Source organism: Hemitrygon akajei, chromosome 4 (assembly GCF_048418815.1).
Source record: "Hemitrygon akajei chromosome 4, sHemAka1.3, whole genome shotgun sequence".
Taxonomy (NCBI): domain Eukaryota; kingdom Metazoa; phylum Chordata; class Chondrichthyes; order Myliobatiformes; family Dasyatidae; genus Hemitrygon; species Hemitrygon akajei.
Window position 1 is genome coordinate 101244817 of NC_133127.1, and position 19906 is coordinate 101264722.

Consider the following 19906-nt stretch of genomic DNA (forward strand, 5'->3'; position numbering starts at 1 on the left):
CATTTTGGCCTAACGCATCTGCACTGACCATAATGCCAAACTAAACTGATCTCATCTGCCTGTACATGGTTGGTATCAGGCTCAATATAAGACCATAAGACATAGGAGCAGAATTGGATCATTTGGCCCATTGAGTCTGCTCTGCCATTTCATCAAGGCTGATCCAACTTCCCTCTCAGCCCCAATCTCCTGTCATGACCAATCAGGAATCTATCCACTGTTATGAATGTACCACAGCTCTGAGGGGCCGAAGGGTACGGGGGTAGCCCCCTCCTTTGTGAGAATCGCAAGATCACTATTGAGTCAATTCAGGAGACACAGGAAATGAGAGAAAGACATGCAGAATCCACAAAAGGGTTAGAATGTGTCCTGGCCTCCGAAAGGCGGACCCATTGATACCGGCTATTGTCTCTTGGAGACGGACTTGTGTATTGCATCCTGGACGATGCAATCAAAGCCCCAGGCAATGAACCAAGGAGGAGGTTGGTGGAGGGATTGCATCATCCCCAACCTGATTGACACCTGAGACCCTGTGAGTCAGGATAAAAAGAGGGTCTGTGGGAACAGCCCCTCAGACGCACCAGAAGACATGCTAGAAATCCTGTGTCAGCGTTTAATAGTGACAGCCGGTGGGGGGCTCGTGTGTGTCTTTCCCTTGCCTGGGATTGGCGCCTTACCACGGAAGAACAGCTTTAGCTAAAGGAGAGGCCACAAGTGAACGGCCACCCCCAACGAGACTCCGACGGATCGAATTCATAAAGGTTGGAAAACCCGCAGGGTAACTGTTCCCATTCTATTCCTATTTCTCTCTCTCTCCAACAAAGTGCAACACAGCGACAACCAAAAGACGGCAGCTTGTGGAACTGCAGTGAACTGTACATTTCCATTGGACAATTCATTATCCCCTAGACAACGATAGAGCTTATTTCTTATTGATTATTATTATACCCGCACCTTTAGATTTAGTATTGACAACATATATTATCTGTATGTTTGCATTGATATTATTTTTGTGAATCTTTACTAATAAATACTGTTAAAATTAGTACCATCAGACTTCAACGGACCTCTCTATCTTTGCTGGTAAGTGACCCAGTTACGGGATACGTAACACCACCTCTGCCTTAAATATACATAAAGACTTGGCCTTCACAGCTGCTTGTAGCAATGAATTCCACAGATTCACTACTCTCTGGCTAAAGAAATTACTCTCATCTCTGTTCTAAAAGGATAACCCTCTATTCTGAGGTAATGACCTCTGGTCTTCATCCTCTCCATATCCACTCTATCACCATTCAATAGGCTTCAATGAGGCTGCCCCTCATTCTTCTGAATTCTAGTGAGTACAGGCCTAGATTCATCAAGCACACTTCCTATGACAAGCCATTCAATCCTGGAATCATTTTTGTGAATCTCCTTTGAACCCTATCCAGTTTCAGCACATCCTTTCTAAGATAAGGGGCCCAAAATTGCTCTCAAAACTCCCAAGTGAGGCATCACTGATGCTTTAAAAAGGCTCAATATTATGTCACTGGCAAATGTCATGAAATTTGTTGTTTTGCATCAGCAGTACATTGCAATACATAATAATAAAAGCTAATAAAAACATCAATTTCTCAATCTTCCGGTAATGTCTCTACCCTCCTCCCCCCCCCTCACTATTTTCCATCCTCCTGTCCTTCTTTCATATTATCTCCTTGCCTGCCATTGCCTTCCATTGGTGCTCCTTCTTCCCCCTCCCCCCCATTTCTTTTTTTCCATGGCCTTCTGTCTCTTTCACCAATCAACTTCCTAGCTCTTTGCTTCATCCATCCCCCTCCAAGTTTCACCTATCGCCTGGCATTTCTCTGTCCCACCTTTCAAATCTACTCCTCAGCTTTTTTTTCTCCAGTCCTGCTGAAGGGTCTCAGCCCAAAATGTTGACTGTTCTTTTTTTTCCATGGATGCTGCCTGGCCTGCTGAGTTCCTCCAGCATTTTGTGTGTGTTGCTCAGATTTCCAGTATCTGCATATTTTCTCATGTTTGTGAAATGCAATGTCAGCATTTTATTCAAGGGGAATAAAAAATAAAAGCAAGGAGATAATGCTGAGGCACTCGTCAGGCTGGATTTGGAGTATTGTCAACAATTTTCATCCCCTTATCTCAGAAAGGATGTATTGTTATTGCAGAGTCCAGAGGAGGTTCACGAGGATGTTTCTGGGTTTGAAGGGGTTAATGTATGAGGTTCATTTGGCAGATTTGGGCTTGTTCTGACTGGACTTCGGAAGAGTGTGTGGGGATCTCATTGAAATCTACTGAATGTTGATAGGATTAAATAGGGTGGATGTGGAGAGGATGTTCCCTGTGGTGGGCCTGTCCACAACTAGAAGGCACAGCCTTGAAACCCTTTAGAACAGATGTAAGGAGGATTTTTTTTAAAGCCAAAGAGTAGTGAATCTGTGGAATGCTCTGCCATAGCTTGTGGTGGAGGCCAAGTCCAGGGGTATATTCAAGCGGAAGTTGATAGATTCCTGATTGGTCAGGGCACCAAGGGATGTCGTGCGACTGCATGTGTATGGGGTTGGATGGGTTCTGGGATCAGCCATGATGAAATAGCTGGAGTGGACTCAATAGGCTGAATGGCCTAATTCTGCTCCTATGTTTGATGGTTTTGTGGGCATTCCACCCACTTATTTTTTCCATTCTCCTTTGAGTTGTAAGACTCCAGCATAATGAAACAAATAGAAGGGTTAACATAAAAAGGTTTCTTAAGCATTGATAGATTTTAGATTTACTGAATAAACCTTCCTGTTTATTAAACAAAAGTGAAGTGGAATTCATAACTTGTATTATAATTGTGCATTCAGATTTTTAAAAAACTGAAGGCTGATGTGCTGGGAAGTTTATCCCCTTGGTGGTCAGCAAATCTGAAACATTGTTCAGACTATTGGTCTCTGAATTAATGCAGTGTTTGGACTTGCTTTTAAGCTGAGTGGCATGGCTGATAATGCTTTGGCAGCGAGCCTTTGTTTTAAATGGCTGGAGAAAGAGCTGAAATTACTGCAGCTGAGCAGCTTTAACTTGGGGTGTTAAAGTCACAAGGGTTCCTGGAATCAAATGTACAGTTAATGAAAATGTGGATTTTGCAATACACAAGAACAAAAGCTGGTAATGGTTGATGGGTCAACCATTTCAGGGATATACAGCCCAACTGGTCTATGCCAACTAAGATGCCCATCCAAACTACTCTAATTCGCCCATTTGGACCAAATCCTCTAAATCATTCCTGTTCATCTACCTATATATCACACTCTGGAAAAAGAAGCGGCAAATTGAGGATTGTACTGGCTTATCCGATGATGAAGGCAGTGGACAGGAATCAAATAAAAGAAGGAAGGAAGAGGTTAAGGTGTTGATGAATATCGAATGTGGACCTGTTTCTGATATAAATCCCAATTGTATTAACTAAAGATTTGAAAAAAAGCATTGGGAGTTATTACGGGTGCAAAACCTTTAAAAGATGGGGTGTTCTTGGTGTTTTGTAAAGATAGTGAGCAATGTGAGAAAGCTTTGGGGTTAAAAGCTGTGAGAGGAAGGAAAGTAACATGAATGAATTGTATTGAATGACAGTGCCCCTGGGGAGTAGTCACAGTAGTGATCTAAATGTATCCATGGACCAAGTTAAAAATAATTAGGTCAGGGGAAAAGTTACAGCTGCTAACTATTTAGAAGGATTTTGTGGTATATTAAGAACAGATAGCTTATCAGCATTGATTAAATTTGATGGAAAAAAAGTTACTGAATTAGGGTTAATTTAGGTTACAGTTACTATGTTCCAGTCCATGTGCCACACCTTCTGAGATGCTTTCAGTGCCAGAAGTTTGCTGAAGTAGCTGCTGTGTGTAAGGGGGTAGAGTGGTGGTGGAGAACATGATTATGGTAATTGTGGAGAAGGCTTTAGGCCAAAATAGAGCAATTGTGGAGGGGAGCATAACTTTGCTATGCAGCGTGTCCTGTGTACAAGAAAGCTGTGGGTGTGCAGTGTGTTTGGGTGGAAGTACTGAAGACAGTGTCAATAGGACTTATTAATATTCAGAATGCAGATAAAGACAGTGTGTAAAGTGCATGATTGTAAAACAAAGGGTTCATTGATGATAAACTAAAATTTGTTATTTTCATGGCAGATGTGGTTAACTGTACAGCACAAACTAAAATTAGGACAGAAAAAAACTAAAATGAAAAACTGCAGAAGGATGTCTTGAGATGAGAGTTAACTCTAGAAATTATTAAAATGTTTTACAACAAAGAATATGCAGACTTCATTGGAGGATTGTTAATGTTTTAGTTTTGTAAGTTTTTATGTTTTGGGGGAGGGTTTTGAAGGGGTTTATGTCTTCTGGGGGGTGAGCTTATGTCTTTTGGAGGTTTTAGCATTTTACTACAGTTTACTTGCTGCATAATTAATAGATCTGCCATTCACTCCTCTGGCAGCTCGTTCCATGTATTTGCCACTTATGAAATGAAAAAAAATGCCCTTCAGTTTCTTATTAAACCTTTCACCTCTAACCTTAAAACTATACCTTCTTTCTTTCAATATCCCAACCCTGGAAAACCCATTCTCCCCATCTATGCCACAAAATAGATAATATACTGTAGATGGCAAGTAATGATATAGTTAACAAATAATATTGATGTAGATGGCAAACAACTGTGGGCCCATGTGTAGCAAGAGGACACAGTATAATTTGGTATCAAGGCTGGCACAAATTTATGGGCTAAGTGGGCTGTCTAGTGCCGTATACTGTCACATGTTACTTTTGTTAGTTACAAAGTCTTCATCTCTTTCTCCACTGTGAAAGCAGAGAAGATGTATGCTCTTCAGGAACCTGTACATCTCCATTTAGATATCAATTTTGGGCTTAGAGGAGCCCTTTAATCTCCTTGGAGTCTCCATAATCTTCTCTGCCAAAGCTAGCCATGTCCTCTTTCTGCACTCCTGAATCCTCCTTGACTATTTGTATCACACATTCTCCTTCATCATTTTGGTTTGTGCGTTGTTCAAGATTTCCAACATCTGCATTCTTTCCTGGGGTCCCTGTACCTCTCCACGGATTCACTTGATCCCAGCTCTCTGTAGCTGCTTCGTTTTTTTTTCTTCAATTTCACTTGAGATCCAAGGTTCCCTACTCCTATCAGCCTTCACTCTTCAGGAACTGCCACTCTATCACTCTCATGGTACTGGTTTGTTTTTCCTTACTGTGAACTTGGATGCTTTTGCAAAGACTGGTTTCCACTTAACTGCTGTAGGTATTAGTGATATAAGTCATCGGTAACATAATTTGCTGTGGCTCCCACTCAGGACCAAAGGTTTCAGAGTAAAGTTATAGTGTATATCTAGAAGAACCAAATCAAAGTTTGTAATTTAAAAATACAATGCAGTATTGTGAAGTAAGTTTCTGTTTGTTTCCTTGATAGATATATCAATGAAACTGGTGATGAAGAGACAAACAACAGGACTTCCTGATGCTTTGCTGCAGGACATGCTGAGAGGAAGGTTGCGAATTCTAGAGAATGACTGTGGAGAGGTCGTGACCCTCCTCAGTGTAAGTTGCAATCTATAGCATCAGCGGCAAAAGAAAGATGAGGAAAGTGTTATCTTCGGTCTGCATCCATGAAGCACTGGAATTTCCTGGAGCACCCCACTTTGCACTCACAGCAATATTAATAGGTTTGGGGGTCCTGGCATTGTAGAAACAGTGATTAAATTTTCAAACATTTCCAAAAGAATTCTTCCTTAAAATGTCCAGAATGGAGTTCTCCCACAAAGAAATCTGGCCTTGAGACTGCTGAGAAATCGAAGACCTCTAATGGGTTATGAGTAATTAAGGGGTGGAAGGAGATTACAAATAAGTTTCCTGTTTTCCTTTCATTTTTGGGAAGTTATCGGTTTGTCTAGGCTTTCTAGCAGTTTTTTTTTCTCTCTAATTCCTTGTCTGCTCTGTACTTGTTTAACTATTGGCTTTCACTGATGTACGCACTGAAGTCTTCTAATCAGTAAACTAACGAGACTCTAAGAAATGTTGTTCAAGATTAGCTGTCCAATATAATTGCATACAGAACACTGATATCAATGCAATGCCATGAATGAGATTTTTTTGTAAAAAACAAAATTACCAGAAAATCTTAAAATTACACGCTTAACACTTAATCTTTAGTGATAATAGATCAACAACATACTTCTACTCCATTTGTCCAAATATTAACTTTCATTATTTGCCCAATACTTATTACCAATCCTAATTACCCTTGAGAAGGTGGTAGTGAGCCATTGCTTTGAACAACCTCAATTGGGGTGATGGTTCTAGCATAGAGAAACATTATTTTGGATGCAAAGCAGAAACTTGCCCATGATGTTCAGCTTTATCTTACAGAATGTTGGCTAGTTTTAATGCTGGTTTATATTTTCTGAGGCAAATGTTAATTAAGGTAAGAATTTTATTCTTTTGCTAAGTTTATTGCTGGTGTGTATCAATTAACACACTTTTTTTATTGACTGATTTAGGAGCTTTCTGCCAGACTATTGTCCATATATAGTGACCAAGACTTGATTGTAATAACTTTTAAAACTTTTGAAGAAATTTGGAAATTTTCAACCTATTACTCACTAGGTAGGAACATTTTTTTCAATTTGTTATGAATATTGCAACAATAGTTCGCAGATTACCGAACATTCCATGTTTTCATAAAGTATTAACGTATGATGATGTATACAATTCTTAATGGTGTGTTTTATATACTAGGATTGGCAGTGCAGTTTGTAGATTTCAATTTTTGAAGAGCTTGTAATCTTAAATATAAGATAATAATTTGTGACTATTTGTACTTCTAGTAATCTAGAACATTGGCCCTTGATGTTGTGTCAGTCTTGATGCCAACTTGTGTTAAACATCTTGCTGTGTATCATCTGTCTCTCAGTTCCCTTCGTATTCATGTGCCTATCGAAAAGCCTCTTAAATGCCACCAAATTGACTGTTTTCACTACTATTCCTGGTAAACCATTCCAGACATCTACTAGTCTTTGCAGTTATATTAAAAAAATCTTGCCTCTTGTGTCTTTTATACTCATCTCTTTTACACTCCCATCAGCACCCTTCCCACCTTGGAATCACGTCTCGTGTTTGACATTTTTACACTGGGGGGTAAAAGATTGTGCCTGTCCTATCTATGCCTTTCATAATTTAATAAACCTTTATCATGCCTCTCAGCCTCTGACACTTGAAACCAACCCCAGTTTTCATCGTAGATTGTACCCTCTAATCTAGGTAGCATTCTGGTAAATCTCTTCTGCACTCTCTCCGTATCTCCACATCCTTCCTATAATGAAGGAACTAGAACTATACACAATACTGCAAGGGCTGGGTGGCTTGAGTTCTATATAATTACAACATGACCTCCTTACTCTCGTACTAACACCTCTAGTAGTGAAGGTAATGCAGAGATCCTCCAGCTTTTTTTGTGTGTTGCTTTGAACTTCCAGCATCTGCAGATTTTCCTGTGTTTGGGATGTCATATGCCTTCTTACCACTTTGCCACCTTTAGTGAACCCTGGACCCTAAGATCTATCTGTACCTTGATATTAAGGAGTATAAAGGGTATAATTTCTCCTTTCCTTTGACCTCCTGAAGTGCAACACCTCACACTTGCCTGGATTAAACTCCATCTGCCACTTCGCTCTCCGTAACTGTAACTGAACTTTATCCCACTCTATTGTTTGATAGCTCTTTACACTGTCCACATATCCTCCAGTTATGGTGCCATCCTCAAACCTGCTAATCCATCTAAATCACCTATATATTTCACAAGCAGTAGGGGTTTCAGCACTGATCCTTGTGAAACAACACTGTGGTGAGCCTCCAGTCAGAATAATGGCCTTCCATCCCTCCTCTCTCTCTGTCTTCTAAGGGCAAACCAGTTCTGAATCCACACTTACAGTTCACTCTGGATGCCATGCATCTCCATTTTCTGAATCAACCTACTGTGAAGGGATGTTTTAAATGCCTTGCTAAAGTCCATCTAGATAATGCTTATCTTTGTCACTTACTCAAAATAAAAGTTTATTGGACATGACCTGCCCCATTCTAAGCTATGCTGACTGTCCCTAAGCAGGGCATGCCTTTCCAAACGTACATAAATCCTAATCCTCAGTATCCTCTCCATTAGCTTCCCTACCACTGATCTGAGGCTCTCTACCCTATAATTGGCCTGGATTATCCCTGTTTCCCAGGTATATTTGTGTTATATTAAATTATCACTTTAAGATCTACGGTATACCAGAAGCTTCTGTTGCTTTGTAGGTTTAATTGATCATTGCATGGAGAATCTATTGTTAGACCAAGGGTTTTGGCTGACTTCTCTTGGTGAAGATGCCATGATTGATGTTCAGATAAGTGAAGATTCTCTCAAAATGACGTGTACAGGCCTTCTTTCACAGGCAGGTAAGGATCTGACATTTTAAATTGCATTTTAGTAGAAGGTTCTCAAACAAAACAATTCTGTGTTTAGAAAAGATAGAGGAGGGATTTATTTCAGTTCCATCCATTTTCAAAATATTTTGCTGGTGTTGAAGGAAATAAGAGGAAGGTTTTCACAAAATATAGTATTTCTAGAAATATGATTTGTATTTTGTTGTTTTCTTTCTATTCCTATTCTTTAAGTATATTAAAAGTGTTCCTGGAAAATGAATGTTAAATAAACTTTAACAAGAATCAAAAAGGTTGAGTAAAACGGATTTGGAAGCTTCGGCACTCATAGCAAACAACTTGTGTATGGCAAACACTCAAACCCAAAGATTCAATGTATTAAAGCAAAATTTGTAAAGTGAGTCTTCACAAATTTACAAATACCTATTTGGTTATAGATTTATAGTTGGAAATAATAAATGTAATGTGCAATAAAACATATGGTTGGGCCAGCTGTTTTGCATTATGGGAATTTATTGGTTTTTTCAGTATCTAAAATGGAAAATATTTAGAAAGTATCTAAAATCAATGTTTTATTTCACTTTTTAAAAGTTGGCATGTTTCAAGCTCTTGTTCAAAATGGTGATTCTTCTGGTGAATCTCCAGCCAAAGCAAACTTGTGTCGTGTAATGCAATTGTGTCAGGGAGATTAGACAATCAAAGGATCCAATGAACATCCTTCTTTGCTTGATGGTTTGGAAGGAAGGGCTGATCAATTGGCATGTTTGATTAATTGGAAGGATTATTACAATCTGGTTCTGCTTGATTGCGTATAATTTTACAGGTTTGGGAGTACATGTCAATAACTGTTTTTTCCTGTAGGGGTGTTTTTCATAACATGTCCACTTAGTCATCAAAGGTGTGATGAAAATGACCTACAGCCTGAAATGAATGACCTCGTTGCTGCTGCTGACAATTCGGAAAGAGGTTCCATGTGGTTTGGAGAATCGCTAGTCAGTGGAAAGAAGGTTCCAAAGTCACATGTGGAGGTCTTTGACCCTTTTCATCAGTAGGTGCCAGAATTTTCCTGAGATTGTTTAAAAGTTGTCAGCTTGCATAGTGAATTTCTTTTTTTTACCCAAAGAGATCAGTTTGTTGATTTTATTTTTCTTTCCTTCATGGACAAAGATGCTATCCTGTTCCTTCTCTTCCTGAAGTACTAATGATCTTCTTGCCAATTTCTTTGCATTCAGAGTAGTGTGGAAAATGTGGAATTATCTTCATGTGTTCATTATCTGACAGCCAGAGACACTGGTAGATGTTTATGGTAGAAATTAAAGAAGCAAAGATCCACCAACGTCTGCCATATTTTTCTCTTGTTGCGGTTGCAATTAAATGGATTGTGCAAAAGTTGCTGAGCTCCAGCTAACTAGGTCAAATCCCTTGAATTCCCAATGACCATTTGCAATGAGATGATCTTCACACCCTAGTATTAATTAGTGCAGCAGAGTTGTGATTGGTTGCAAGTTGGGGGTTCCTGATCTCCAGCCAGCTGGATCTTTCTTGTTGTGCACCATCAAATTTTCATTGGGCCCCATCAACACAGATGGGGCCCAATGAAAATTTGCATGATTTGGTGCAGGACTCATTGCTAAACTCTGGTGGTAAAACCTACAGAAGATGAGGACATCTTTCTTGTCATTTCACCCTGCTTATCCTGAATAACTACTTTGTAGGTGTGAAGTCATTTTAGTCCCCATTTCTAAACTCTGGTTAGACCACACATGGAATATTGTAGTCATTTTGGGTCATCTCATCATAGGAAGAATGTAGAAGCTTTTGAGAGGGTGTAAAAGAGATTTGCCAGCACACTGACTAGGTTAGAAACATGTCTGTGCGGATATGGGGAAGTGGACCACAGATTACAACAGGAAATAGAAAAGGCGAGTCAAAAGGGCAATGTTATGAGAGTCATGGGAGATTTTAGCATGCAGGTTTATTGGGCAAATCAGGTTGGTAATGGACCTCAAGAGTGTGAGATTGTTGAATGTCTATGAGCTGGCTTTTTAGAGCAGTGTGTCATTGAGCCTTCTAGGGGATCACCTATACTGGATTGGGTGTTATGTAATGTACCAGAGGAGATTAAGAAACTTAAGGTAAAAGAGCCCTTAGGAGCCAGTGATCACAATATGATTGAGTTCAACTTGAAATTTGATAGGGAGGAAATAAAATCTGACATAGCAGTATTTCAGTGGAGTAAAGAAAATTACAGTGGTATGAGAGAGCAGTTGGCCAAAGTAAATTGGAAGGAGCTGCTGACAGGGATGACAGCAGAGCAGCAATGGTGAGTGTTTCTGGGGAAAATGAGGAAGGTGCAGGACAAATGTATTCCAAAAATGAAGAAATGCTCAAATGATAAAATAGTACAGCTGTGCCTGATAAGGGAAGTCAAAGTTTATGTAAAAGCAAGAGAGGATATACAGCAAAGCAAAAATTAGTGGGAAGACAGGATTGGGAAACTTTTTAAAAACCTTCAGAGAACAACTAAAAGAATCATTAGGAGGGAAAAGATGAAATATGAAAGGAAGCTAGCAAACAATATCAAAGTGGATAGTAAAAGCTTTTACATATAAAAAACAAAAGAGATGAGAGTGGCTATAGGACCACTAGAAAATGAGGCTGGAGAAATAATAATGGAGGACAAGGAGATGGCAGATGAACTAAATGAGTATTTTGCATCAGTCTTTACTGTGGAGGACACCAGCAGTGTGTCTGATGTTGTAGTGTGTTGAAGGAAGAGAAGTGGGTGCAGTTACTATTACAAGGGAGAAGGTGCTCAAAAAGCTGGAAGACTGGTACGTAAGTCACCTGGACCAGATGAACTGCACTCCAGGGTCCTGAAGGAGGCAGCATTGGAGATTGTGGTGGCATTAGCAATGATCTTTCAAAAATTATTGGACTCTGGCATGGTGCCAATGGACATGGCAATTACAAATGTCACTCCACTCTTTAAAAAAGGAGGAAGGCAGCAGAAAGGAAGTTAGACCAGTTAGCCTGACCTCAGTGGTTGGGAAGATGTTGGAGTCAATTGTTAAGGATGAGGTTATGGAATACTTGGCGACACAGGACAAAGTTAGCATGGTTCCCTTGAGGGAAAATCTTACCTGACAAACCTGTTGGAATTCTTTGAGGAGATTATACATAGCATTGATAAAGGGGATGCAGTGGATGTTGTATATTTGGACTTCCAGAAGGCCTTTGCAAAGGTGCCAATCTTGCCAAGTTAAGAGCCAAGTATTACAGGAAAGTTGCTAGCATAGTTAGGGCACTGGCTGATTGGTAGGAGGCAAGGTGTTGGGTATAAAAGGATCCTTGTCTGGTTGGCTGCCGGTGACTACTGGTGTTCTACAGGGGTCGATGTTGGGACTGCTTTTTATGCTGTTTATCAATGATTTAGATGATGGAATAGATGGCTTTCCTGCCAAGTTTGCAGATGATACAAAGATTGGTGGAGGGACAGGTAGTGTTGAGGAAACAGGTAGGCTCCACAAGGACAAGATCTTACATTAGTAGAATGGGCAAGAGAGTGGCAAATGAAATACTATGTTGGAAAATGGATGGTCATGTACTTTGGTAGAAGAAATAAATATGCAGACTATTTTCTAAATGGAAGAAAATCCAAAAAACTGAGATGCAAAGGGACCTGGGAGTTCTTGTGCAAAACATCCTAAAGGTTAACTTGCAGGTAGAGTCAGTGATGAGGAAGGCAAATGCAATGGTAGCATTCATTTCAAGAGGTCTAGAATACAAGAGCAGGGATGTGTCGCTGAGGCTTTATAAGGTACTGGTGAGGCTTCACCTTGAGTATTGTGAACAGTTTTGGGCTCCTCATCTAAGGAAAGATGTGCTGTTATTGGAGAGGGTCCAGAGACTGTTTACGAGGATGACTGTGCGAATGAAAATGTTATCATACAAGGAATGTTTGATGGCTCTAGGTCTGTACTCGCTGGAATTTAGAAGGATGAGGGGTGATCTCATTGTAACCTTTCGAATGTTGAAAGGTCCATACAGAGTAAATTTGGAAGGGATGTTCCCCATGGTGGGAGAGTCTTGGACAAGAGGGCACAGCCTCAGGATAGAGGGTCGTCCATTTAAAACAGATGCGGAGAAATTTCTTTAGCCAGAGGGTGGTGAATTTTTGGAATTTATTACCACAGGCTGCTGTAGAAACCGAGGTCATTGGGTGTATTTAAGGCAGAGATTGTTAGGTTCTTGCTTGGTAGGGGTTGAGGAGCAGGAGAAAAGAGATCAGCCATGATTGAATGGCAGAGCAAACTTGATGGGCCAAATAGTCTAATTCTGCTCCTATGTCATATGGATACATTGGGCAAGCTGGGACTTTTCTCGTTGGAGCAAAAGAGGATGAGAAGTGACATGATAGATGTGTACAAGATAAATGACTTGCTTAGAGTGGACAGTCAGTGCCTTTTTCCCAGGATGACAGTGACTTGTATGAGAAGGCATACTTAGTGATTGGAGGAAAGTACAGAGGGGTTGTCAGAGGTAGGCGCTTTTACTTACACAGAGTTGTGTGTGCATGGAATGCACTGCCAGCAGTGGTTGTGGAGAGAGATGTATTTGTGGCATTTAAGAGGCTGTTACCTCTCTACTTGCATCGGTGTGCCTATGTGGGATGGAAGAATTAGGTTAAAAGGTTGGCACGATATTATTTATCTGAAGGGCCTGTACTGTGCCATACTGTTCTATGTCCGATCTCTCCTCGTTTTCCTTCTCCTAAGCCATTGTTGTATATCATGACATTCCAACTCCAGTCTTCCTCCTGTGTGCTGCAGGGTGGGGACTGTTCTTTCCAGTCCTGCTTTTTTTATGTGTAACGCTTGCGTGACAGGCTGGTGTATGTCTAGGGGAAAGTTCCAGCCACACACCAACCCTGCCTCCCGTATACGTAGATGCTGTGGAATACATGTTAATGCAACGTCGCACACACAATATCAAGCTTACACCAGGTACGGTTACAGAATACATTTTATAAATCTTTCTAGAACTAAGTGATTACTAACGATACAGTATATATGAAGGAAAAGAAAATAAAGAAAAAGGCGCCAAAACTTATCAGAGTTCAGTCAATTTAGTGCACATCGTTGGAGCTCAACCATCAAACCGTTCGACCCCTCTTCGCTCTCCTCCGACTTCCTCGACCCCGCACTTGGGACCACCTGAAGTGATCAACCGAGCAGTGCGGCATATGTCCATCTTCTTCGCCGTCTTCTCCCCGACTCCCGAAAAGATCACGAAATCCCAGCTCCCAGACCCACAAGAGAAAATAACATCCAACCCAATTGGAATGAATACAATCCCCGTTATCAGCAACTTTAACCTAAGCAAGCTGCGAGAAGCTTTGAGAATGCTCTGCAAGAAAACACTCTCTCTCCAGTTAGCATAACAAAGAAGCAGTTTTACTTTTAACAAACGAAGAAGCATTTTGATTAACATATGCAGTACATATGGAACATAAATTTGAGAGGATTCAGAGAAGAGATTTAGATATCTATGGGCCAAACACAAGCAGTTGGGACTAATTCGCTGGGCAACAGGCTGCAAGGATGAATTGGGCTGAGGGGCCTATTTCTATGCTGTAAGACTCCATGAATATTGTGTTACAGCAAATGACTTCTCCACCTCTGCTGTCAATTTAGCAATCAAATATTTATTTAGTTTGACTTTCTAATGAACTAGGAGAGAGAGGCCTCTGGGATCTGATTCCAACCTCAACTCTGCATTCCCGTTTACTCCCAATAACTTTTCAACACCTTCCTTATCTAAAATCCAAAATCCATATCCAAAGGCTGTTTCTACTGCCCTTTGAAGATGGGTTCCATTGACTCATGAGGGGGGAAAAAAAGCACCATCTGTTTGTTTTAACCCACTAAGCCGTAACCCCTCAGGGCCTTGTATGCTTCAATCGCTCTCTCTAATACTTGTCCAGTTGGATGGGCTGCTGTTTGTAGGATGACTAGCCTACTCTCGCTAATAGTAAATCTTCTCAGAAGTGTTTAAATACATGTACATTCTCAACTAAAGCAATCAATATTGTACCCAGAACTCCAAATATGTTCTCAGCACTGACCTAAATCACTGAAGCATAACTTTTATTTTCACATGACAAAAGATGACATTGTGTCAAGTTTCCTGAGCAAATGTTTCGATAAAGATGTGGCAAGCATAAATCATGCACTGGGTCTACTAAATTACTGTGCAATGTAGATATTCTGCTGCTTTACTTCTTTGCCAAAGTAGACAATTCCTCATTTTTCCAATTACTTGTGCATATACATAACCTGTGTATTTACCTTTTGTGCATATACATAACCTGTGTATTTACCTTTTGTGCATATACATAACCTGTGTATTTACCTTTTGTGCATATACATAACCTATGTATTTACCTTTTGTGCATATACATAACCTGTGTATTTACCTTTTGTGGCCCTCTCCTCTTCACAAAGAAAATCAAGAATGCACAGGAACTGGGGAGCAGGTATGAGATGAAATTAAGGGCTAGAAAAAATTGGAAAGGGATTTAGAAATGGCAGAAAAAATTTTTAATTCAGTATTGCTAAACCAATTTAAGTTGAAAACAATTGATGGGTGAACTGCTGTTCATAATCTAGTGCAGAAATGAGCCCACCATGTCTGTGTTGACCATCAAGAAATCACCTACATGAATCTCATTTTCCATTCCTGACCCAAACTTCCTGTGCCTTAGCAATTCAAGTGCTTGTCTTGATATTTAAATATTGTGAGAGCCTATATCTCCACCACCCTTGGGCAGTGTGTTCCATGTTCCAGCTACCCACTGGGGTGAATTTGACAAGGTGCCGCACGCTGCTGCTTTACAAGCCATGAACCCATGATATTACAGGGAAGATTCTAGAACGGATAATGCAGTGGCTGATTGGCAGGAGGCAAAGAGTGGGAATAAAGGGAGTCTTCTAGTTGGCTGCTGGTAACTAGTGGTGTTCCACAGGGGTCTGTGTTGGGAACAATTCTTTTAATGGTATATGTTAATGATTTGGATGATGGAATTGATGGCTTTGTCGCAAAGTTTGCAGTTGATATGAAGATGGATGGAAGTGCAAGTAGTTTTGAGGAAGTAGAGCAGCTTCAGAAGGACCGAGACAGATTAGGAGAATGAGCAAACAAATGGCAGATGGGAAGTGTATGGTCATGCACTTTGGTAAAAGAAATGAAAGGGTTGAGCTATTTTCTAACTGGAGAGAAAGTACAAATAAAAACGGTTGCTCAAAGGGACTTGGGAGTCCTTGTGCAGGATTCCTTAAAGGTTAATTTGCAGGTTGAGTTGGTGCTGAGGAAGGCAAATGCAATGTTAGCATTCATTTCAAGAGGTCTGGAATATAAAAGCAAGGGTGTAATGTTGAGACTCTTCAAAGCACTGGGGAGGCCTCACTTGGAGTATTGTGCTCCAACTCACTTGGAGTTTGGACCCTTTATCTTAGAAAGGATTTGCTGAAACTGGAGAAGGTTCAAAGGAAATTCACAAAAATGATTCCAGGATTGAATGGCTTATGATACTAAGAACGTTTGATGACTCTGGGCCTGTAGTCAGTAGAATTCAGTAGAATGAGGAGGGACCTCGTTGAATTCTATCAAATGTTGAAAGGCCTTGGAGTGGAAGAGGATGTTTCTTATGGTGGAGGAGTCGAAGACCAGAGGACACAGCTTCAGAATAGAGGGGTGTTCTTTTGGAACAGAGTTGAGGAGGAATTTTTTTGCCAGAGAGTGGTGAATCTGTGGAATTCTTTGCCACAGGCAGCTGTGGAGGCCAACTCTGTATGTACATTTAAGGCAGAGGTTGATAGATTCTTTACTGTCTGGGCATGAAAGGACACGGGGAGAAGGCAGGAGATCAGCACTGAGAGGAAAATTAGATCAGCCATGATGAAATAGTGGAGCACTCAATGGGCCAAATGGCCTAATTCTGCTCCTATGCTTTTGTTCTTATGGCCTTGAATATTAACAGAGATAAGTAGTTATTATATAAAATACAAGCAGGTAATTAATTGTTGAGCTACAAAGAAAATAATTAAACAGTCTAATTTACCGTCCCTTCCTTATCCACCATGATGTCTGTTTACACTATTTCCATATGCCTTTGTGCCTTTCCAAGTAACTATCCAAATAATATAATTGCAGCTGTATCTATCTTCACAATCCTGTTTGGCAGCCCAAAGATTCACCACCGTAGATGTAGATAAATGAGCCCCTCAAATCTTCTTTAAATTTTGTCCTCTTATCTTGAACCCTTTGGTTCAAATTCTCATCTGCCCTGAGAAAAAGATTCTAATTGTCTATTCCATCCATCCATGTCCCTCATAATTTTATAAATCTCTAAAAAGTCACCCTTAGTCTCCTGTGTTCCAGTGTGGAAAGTTTGCAGCCTGTCCAGGCTCCCCTTTATAATTATTGCCCTCCATTACAGGCAATAACCTGTTGAATCTGTTTTATGTTGTCTATTTCTACCGCAGCCATGCTCTGCAGAAATGTGCACAAAACTCTGTCAAACCCGAGGATGAGCTGTGTGAGAATAGGACAATCAGGTGCAATAGTAGAAACGTGTGCATGGAGTCGGAGCAGGTAGCAGAGGTATTTAATGAATACTTTGCTTCAGTATTACCGGTTAGGCACAGGAGTACATTCAGCCAGAGACTCATTCCACCGAGATGCAACACTGAGCGTCATAGGAAGTCATTCCTGCTTGTGGCCATCAAACTTTACAACTCCTCCCTCGGAGTGTCAGACACCCTGAGCCAATAGGCTGGTCCTGGACTAATTTCCACTTGGCATTATTTACTTATTATTATTTAATTATAACACTTGGGAAAAAAAGTTGGAAATTATAAACAGGGCCGCGTCAGGTGAAGGTAACACAGCTCTGGGACGCCACTTCAGCCTGGGGTGAGTCCACGATCAGAAACATAAAGAAAAATGCTGAGAAAATAAAAAATGCAGTGATTAGTTCATCACAAGTGTTTTCAAAGATTGTTACCAAAGTGCGTAACCGGATTTTTGACAAAAATGGAGAAAATGTTGAGTTTGTACGTTGAGCATGAAACAAAAAAAAACACTCAGTTCCGATCATCTTTGTGTGAAAGCTTTGGAAATTTATGGTTGCCTTTGTTTAGAGGCTAGTGAGGCAGTGTCGAGTGATATTGTTAGCTTTAGTGCAAGTAGGGGATGGTTTTCTAAGTTTGTTAATCGTCACAGGCTTCACAACTTAGCTGTGCGTGGTGAGCAAGCTAGTGCTGACCACGAAGCTGCTGAACGCTACCCTTTGCAGTTGTGGGCTATGATAGCTGAGTTAGGCATCGTACTAAAGTAGGTGTTTAATACAGACAGGACCGGGCTTTTTTGGAAGCGTATGTTGAAACGCACTTACATAAGTAAGGATGATAAAACTGTGTCAGGTTTCAAGGCAGCAAAGAATAGGTTAACTCTGCTTATGTGTTCCAATGTGTTAACTTTCTCTGATTTATTATGTTGAATATCACCTTAAATTGTTGAAATATAATATGAATGTTGCCTTGTGGTACTGCTTTTGTGTCGTATTGGTATGAAAATGTGAATAAGTTACAGATAAAACATATTTAGGAAGCCCTCCAGAACGCACCCTAATTTTCTCTATTTAAATAATTATTCACATTATGTGTTTCCATACTATGTGTCGACTGCGAGGAACATATCCCCCGCATATAACGAGGATAGGGTGTATTTGTGTTTTAAATTTGTAATTAGATCACTTTGCAGAGATCTGTTTTCACTTTGACATGAAAGAGTCTTTTTCTGTTGATCAGTGTCAAAAAAGCCAAATTAAGTCCACTGTGATTCAATGTTGTAAAACATTAAAACATGAAAACTTCCAAGAGGGGTGAGTACTTTTTATTGGCACTGTACAAGAACTCAGTTGAAGATCTTTATAGTATGTCTTCATTCATTATTGCAGTAATGTACTCCTTTATTAATATTGTAATGCCTCATCATCTCTTACATCATGACTCCCATCCATGCTTGAAGGTTCTGTACCCATATTAAATTGCTAAAAATTATACAGTAGATGAAATTTGAAGGATATTCATAAATGTTGACATATTTGATAGTATTTAAGCTAAAGTAGTTAAGAGTAAGTGTAAAGTCTGGCCTGAGTCACTGTATAAATTCTCTCATGAATCTGGTCTGTTTTCAGGTGGTTTTTCAGAGGTAACCATGAAGAAATTATGACAAGTGATGAGGCGGCTGGATTTCCCTGTTCACTTGGTAAGGTGCTAACATTTTACAAAAGGCTGTGTGACATAAAACAAATTGCAGTAGCTGGGCAGGGGGACTTTTGGAGCAAGGTGGTTTGGAGGGGTGGTGGTGGTGATGGTTTGGACTTTGGTTGGATGAGTAGGAAAGGTGGGTGCTATTGAACTGGAAACCATTCCATTGAGTGGTTCATACTGAGATGGGTTCCAAGTGCCAGACTTCTGGATGGCAGTGTACTTCTCAGCCAGTTTGGGTAGATGCCCTTTAAAAGGTGATGAAGCAGGGGTGAGGAGGGGGGAAGCGTGTTGGGAGAACCTCACTGACTACTGTTCTCGTGGATTGACCAAAGTCAAAGCAATGGCCCTGCATTTTACTGCGGTGCCTGGGCTCCTGTGTGTTAGTGCTTCTGCTGAGTAAAGGACCACACCCACATTTTTGTTTTCTTTAGAGAATATTTTCATTCAAATTGAATTGTTTAGTCAACAAAAAAAAACTGGTGTTATGGTCCATTTTCCAGACAACACCATGGGTGTTTTTCCTTCAGCTTATTGAAGGTAGAAGCTGAGGGCTGTGACAGAACTTAAATGACAGACCTCTGGAAAGTCAAGGTTGCATTCGCAGGGTTGGTGTTGTACAAAGTGATCACCCAGTATAGAGGGCAGGATGTTAGGAGCAGTTAAACTGAAGCCCAAGTAAGTCATTAATATATGTGGTATGTTTTCTTTGAGGCCCTGCAACCATGGGGAAAGACAAAAAGAGAAGTATGGGAAGTGCTGATGGATAACGGGCTTAGTTTTACAGCAGGAACAGTGACGAGGAGTAGGTTTGCATGCAGTGTGCTTGTGGGATTGAAGGAGAGTTAAAAGTTGAATGTCGTGTGTTTTCAATCCTGGCCAGGAACTGGGTCCTGTGTGGCAGTGGTTAACTATGAAGGCTTTGGACTTGAAGAGCTGAGTTTCAAGATGGGTGACAGGATAGTAATCATTGGTTTGCTCAGCACAAGCATGCAGTGGTTTCTTGGTCAAAATGAAGCAACTGCACAAACTGGATTTGTAAAAATAACTCACGTGAAACCGGATAACTTTCTGACACTGTAAGTAATTCTTTTCAGATTTAAAAACCAAGTA

General features: G+C 40.4%; 1 protein-coding gene across 4 annotated transcripts in view; it reads left to right on the forward strand.

Moving 5' to 3' along the window:
* The window catches only part of LOC140726561 (SH3 domain and tetratricopeptide repeat-containing protein 1), a 131261-nt gene that overhangs the window by 50916 nt on the left and 60439 nt on the right, over positions 1-19906 (forward strand). For 3 of the 4 annotated variants that reach the window (XR_012098665.1, XM_073043111.1, XM_073043110.1), the window contains 6 exons: positions 5455-5582; positions 6542-6647; positions 8334-8474; positions 9321-9507; positions 18721-18791; positions 19677-19872. Coding sequence is in view for 3 of the 4 variants with exons in the window: in XM_073043111.1 (XP_072899212.1) it covers positions 5455-5582; positions 6542-6647; positions 8334-8474; positions 9321-9507; positions 18721-18791; positions 19677-19872 (829 nt within the window). In the remaining variant the exon portion in view is untranslated. Of the gene's footprint in view, positions 1-5454; positions 5583-6541; positions 6648-8333; positions 8475-9320; positions 9512-18720; positions 18792-19676; positions 19873-19906 lie in introns of those variants that run through there. The other variant, XM_073043112.1, reaches the window with a different exon arrangement.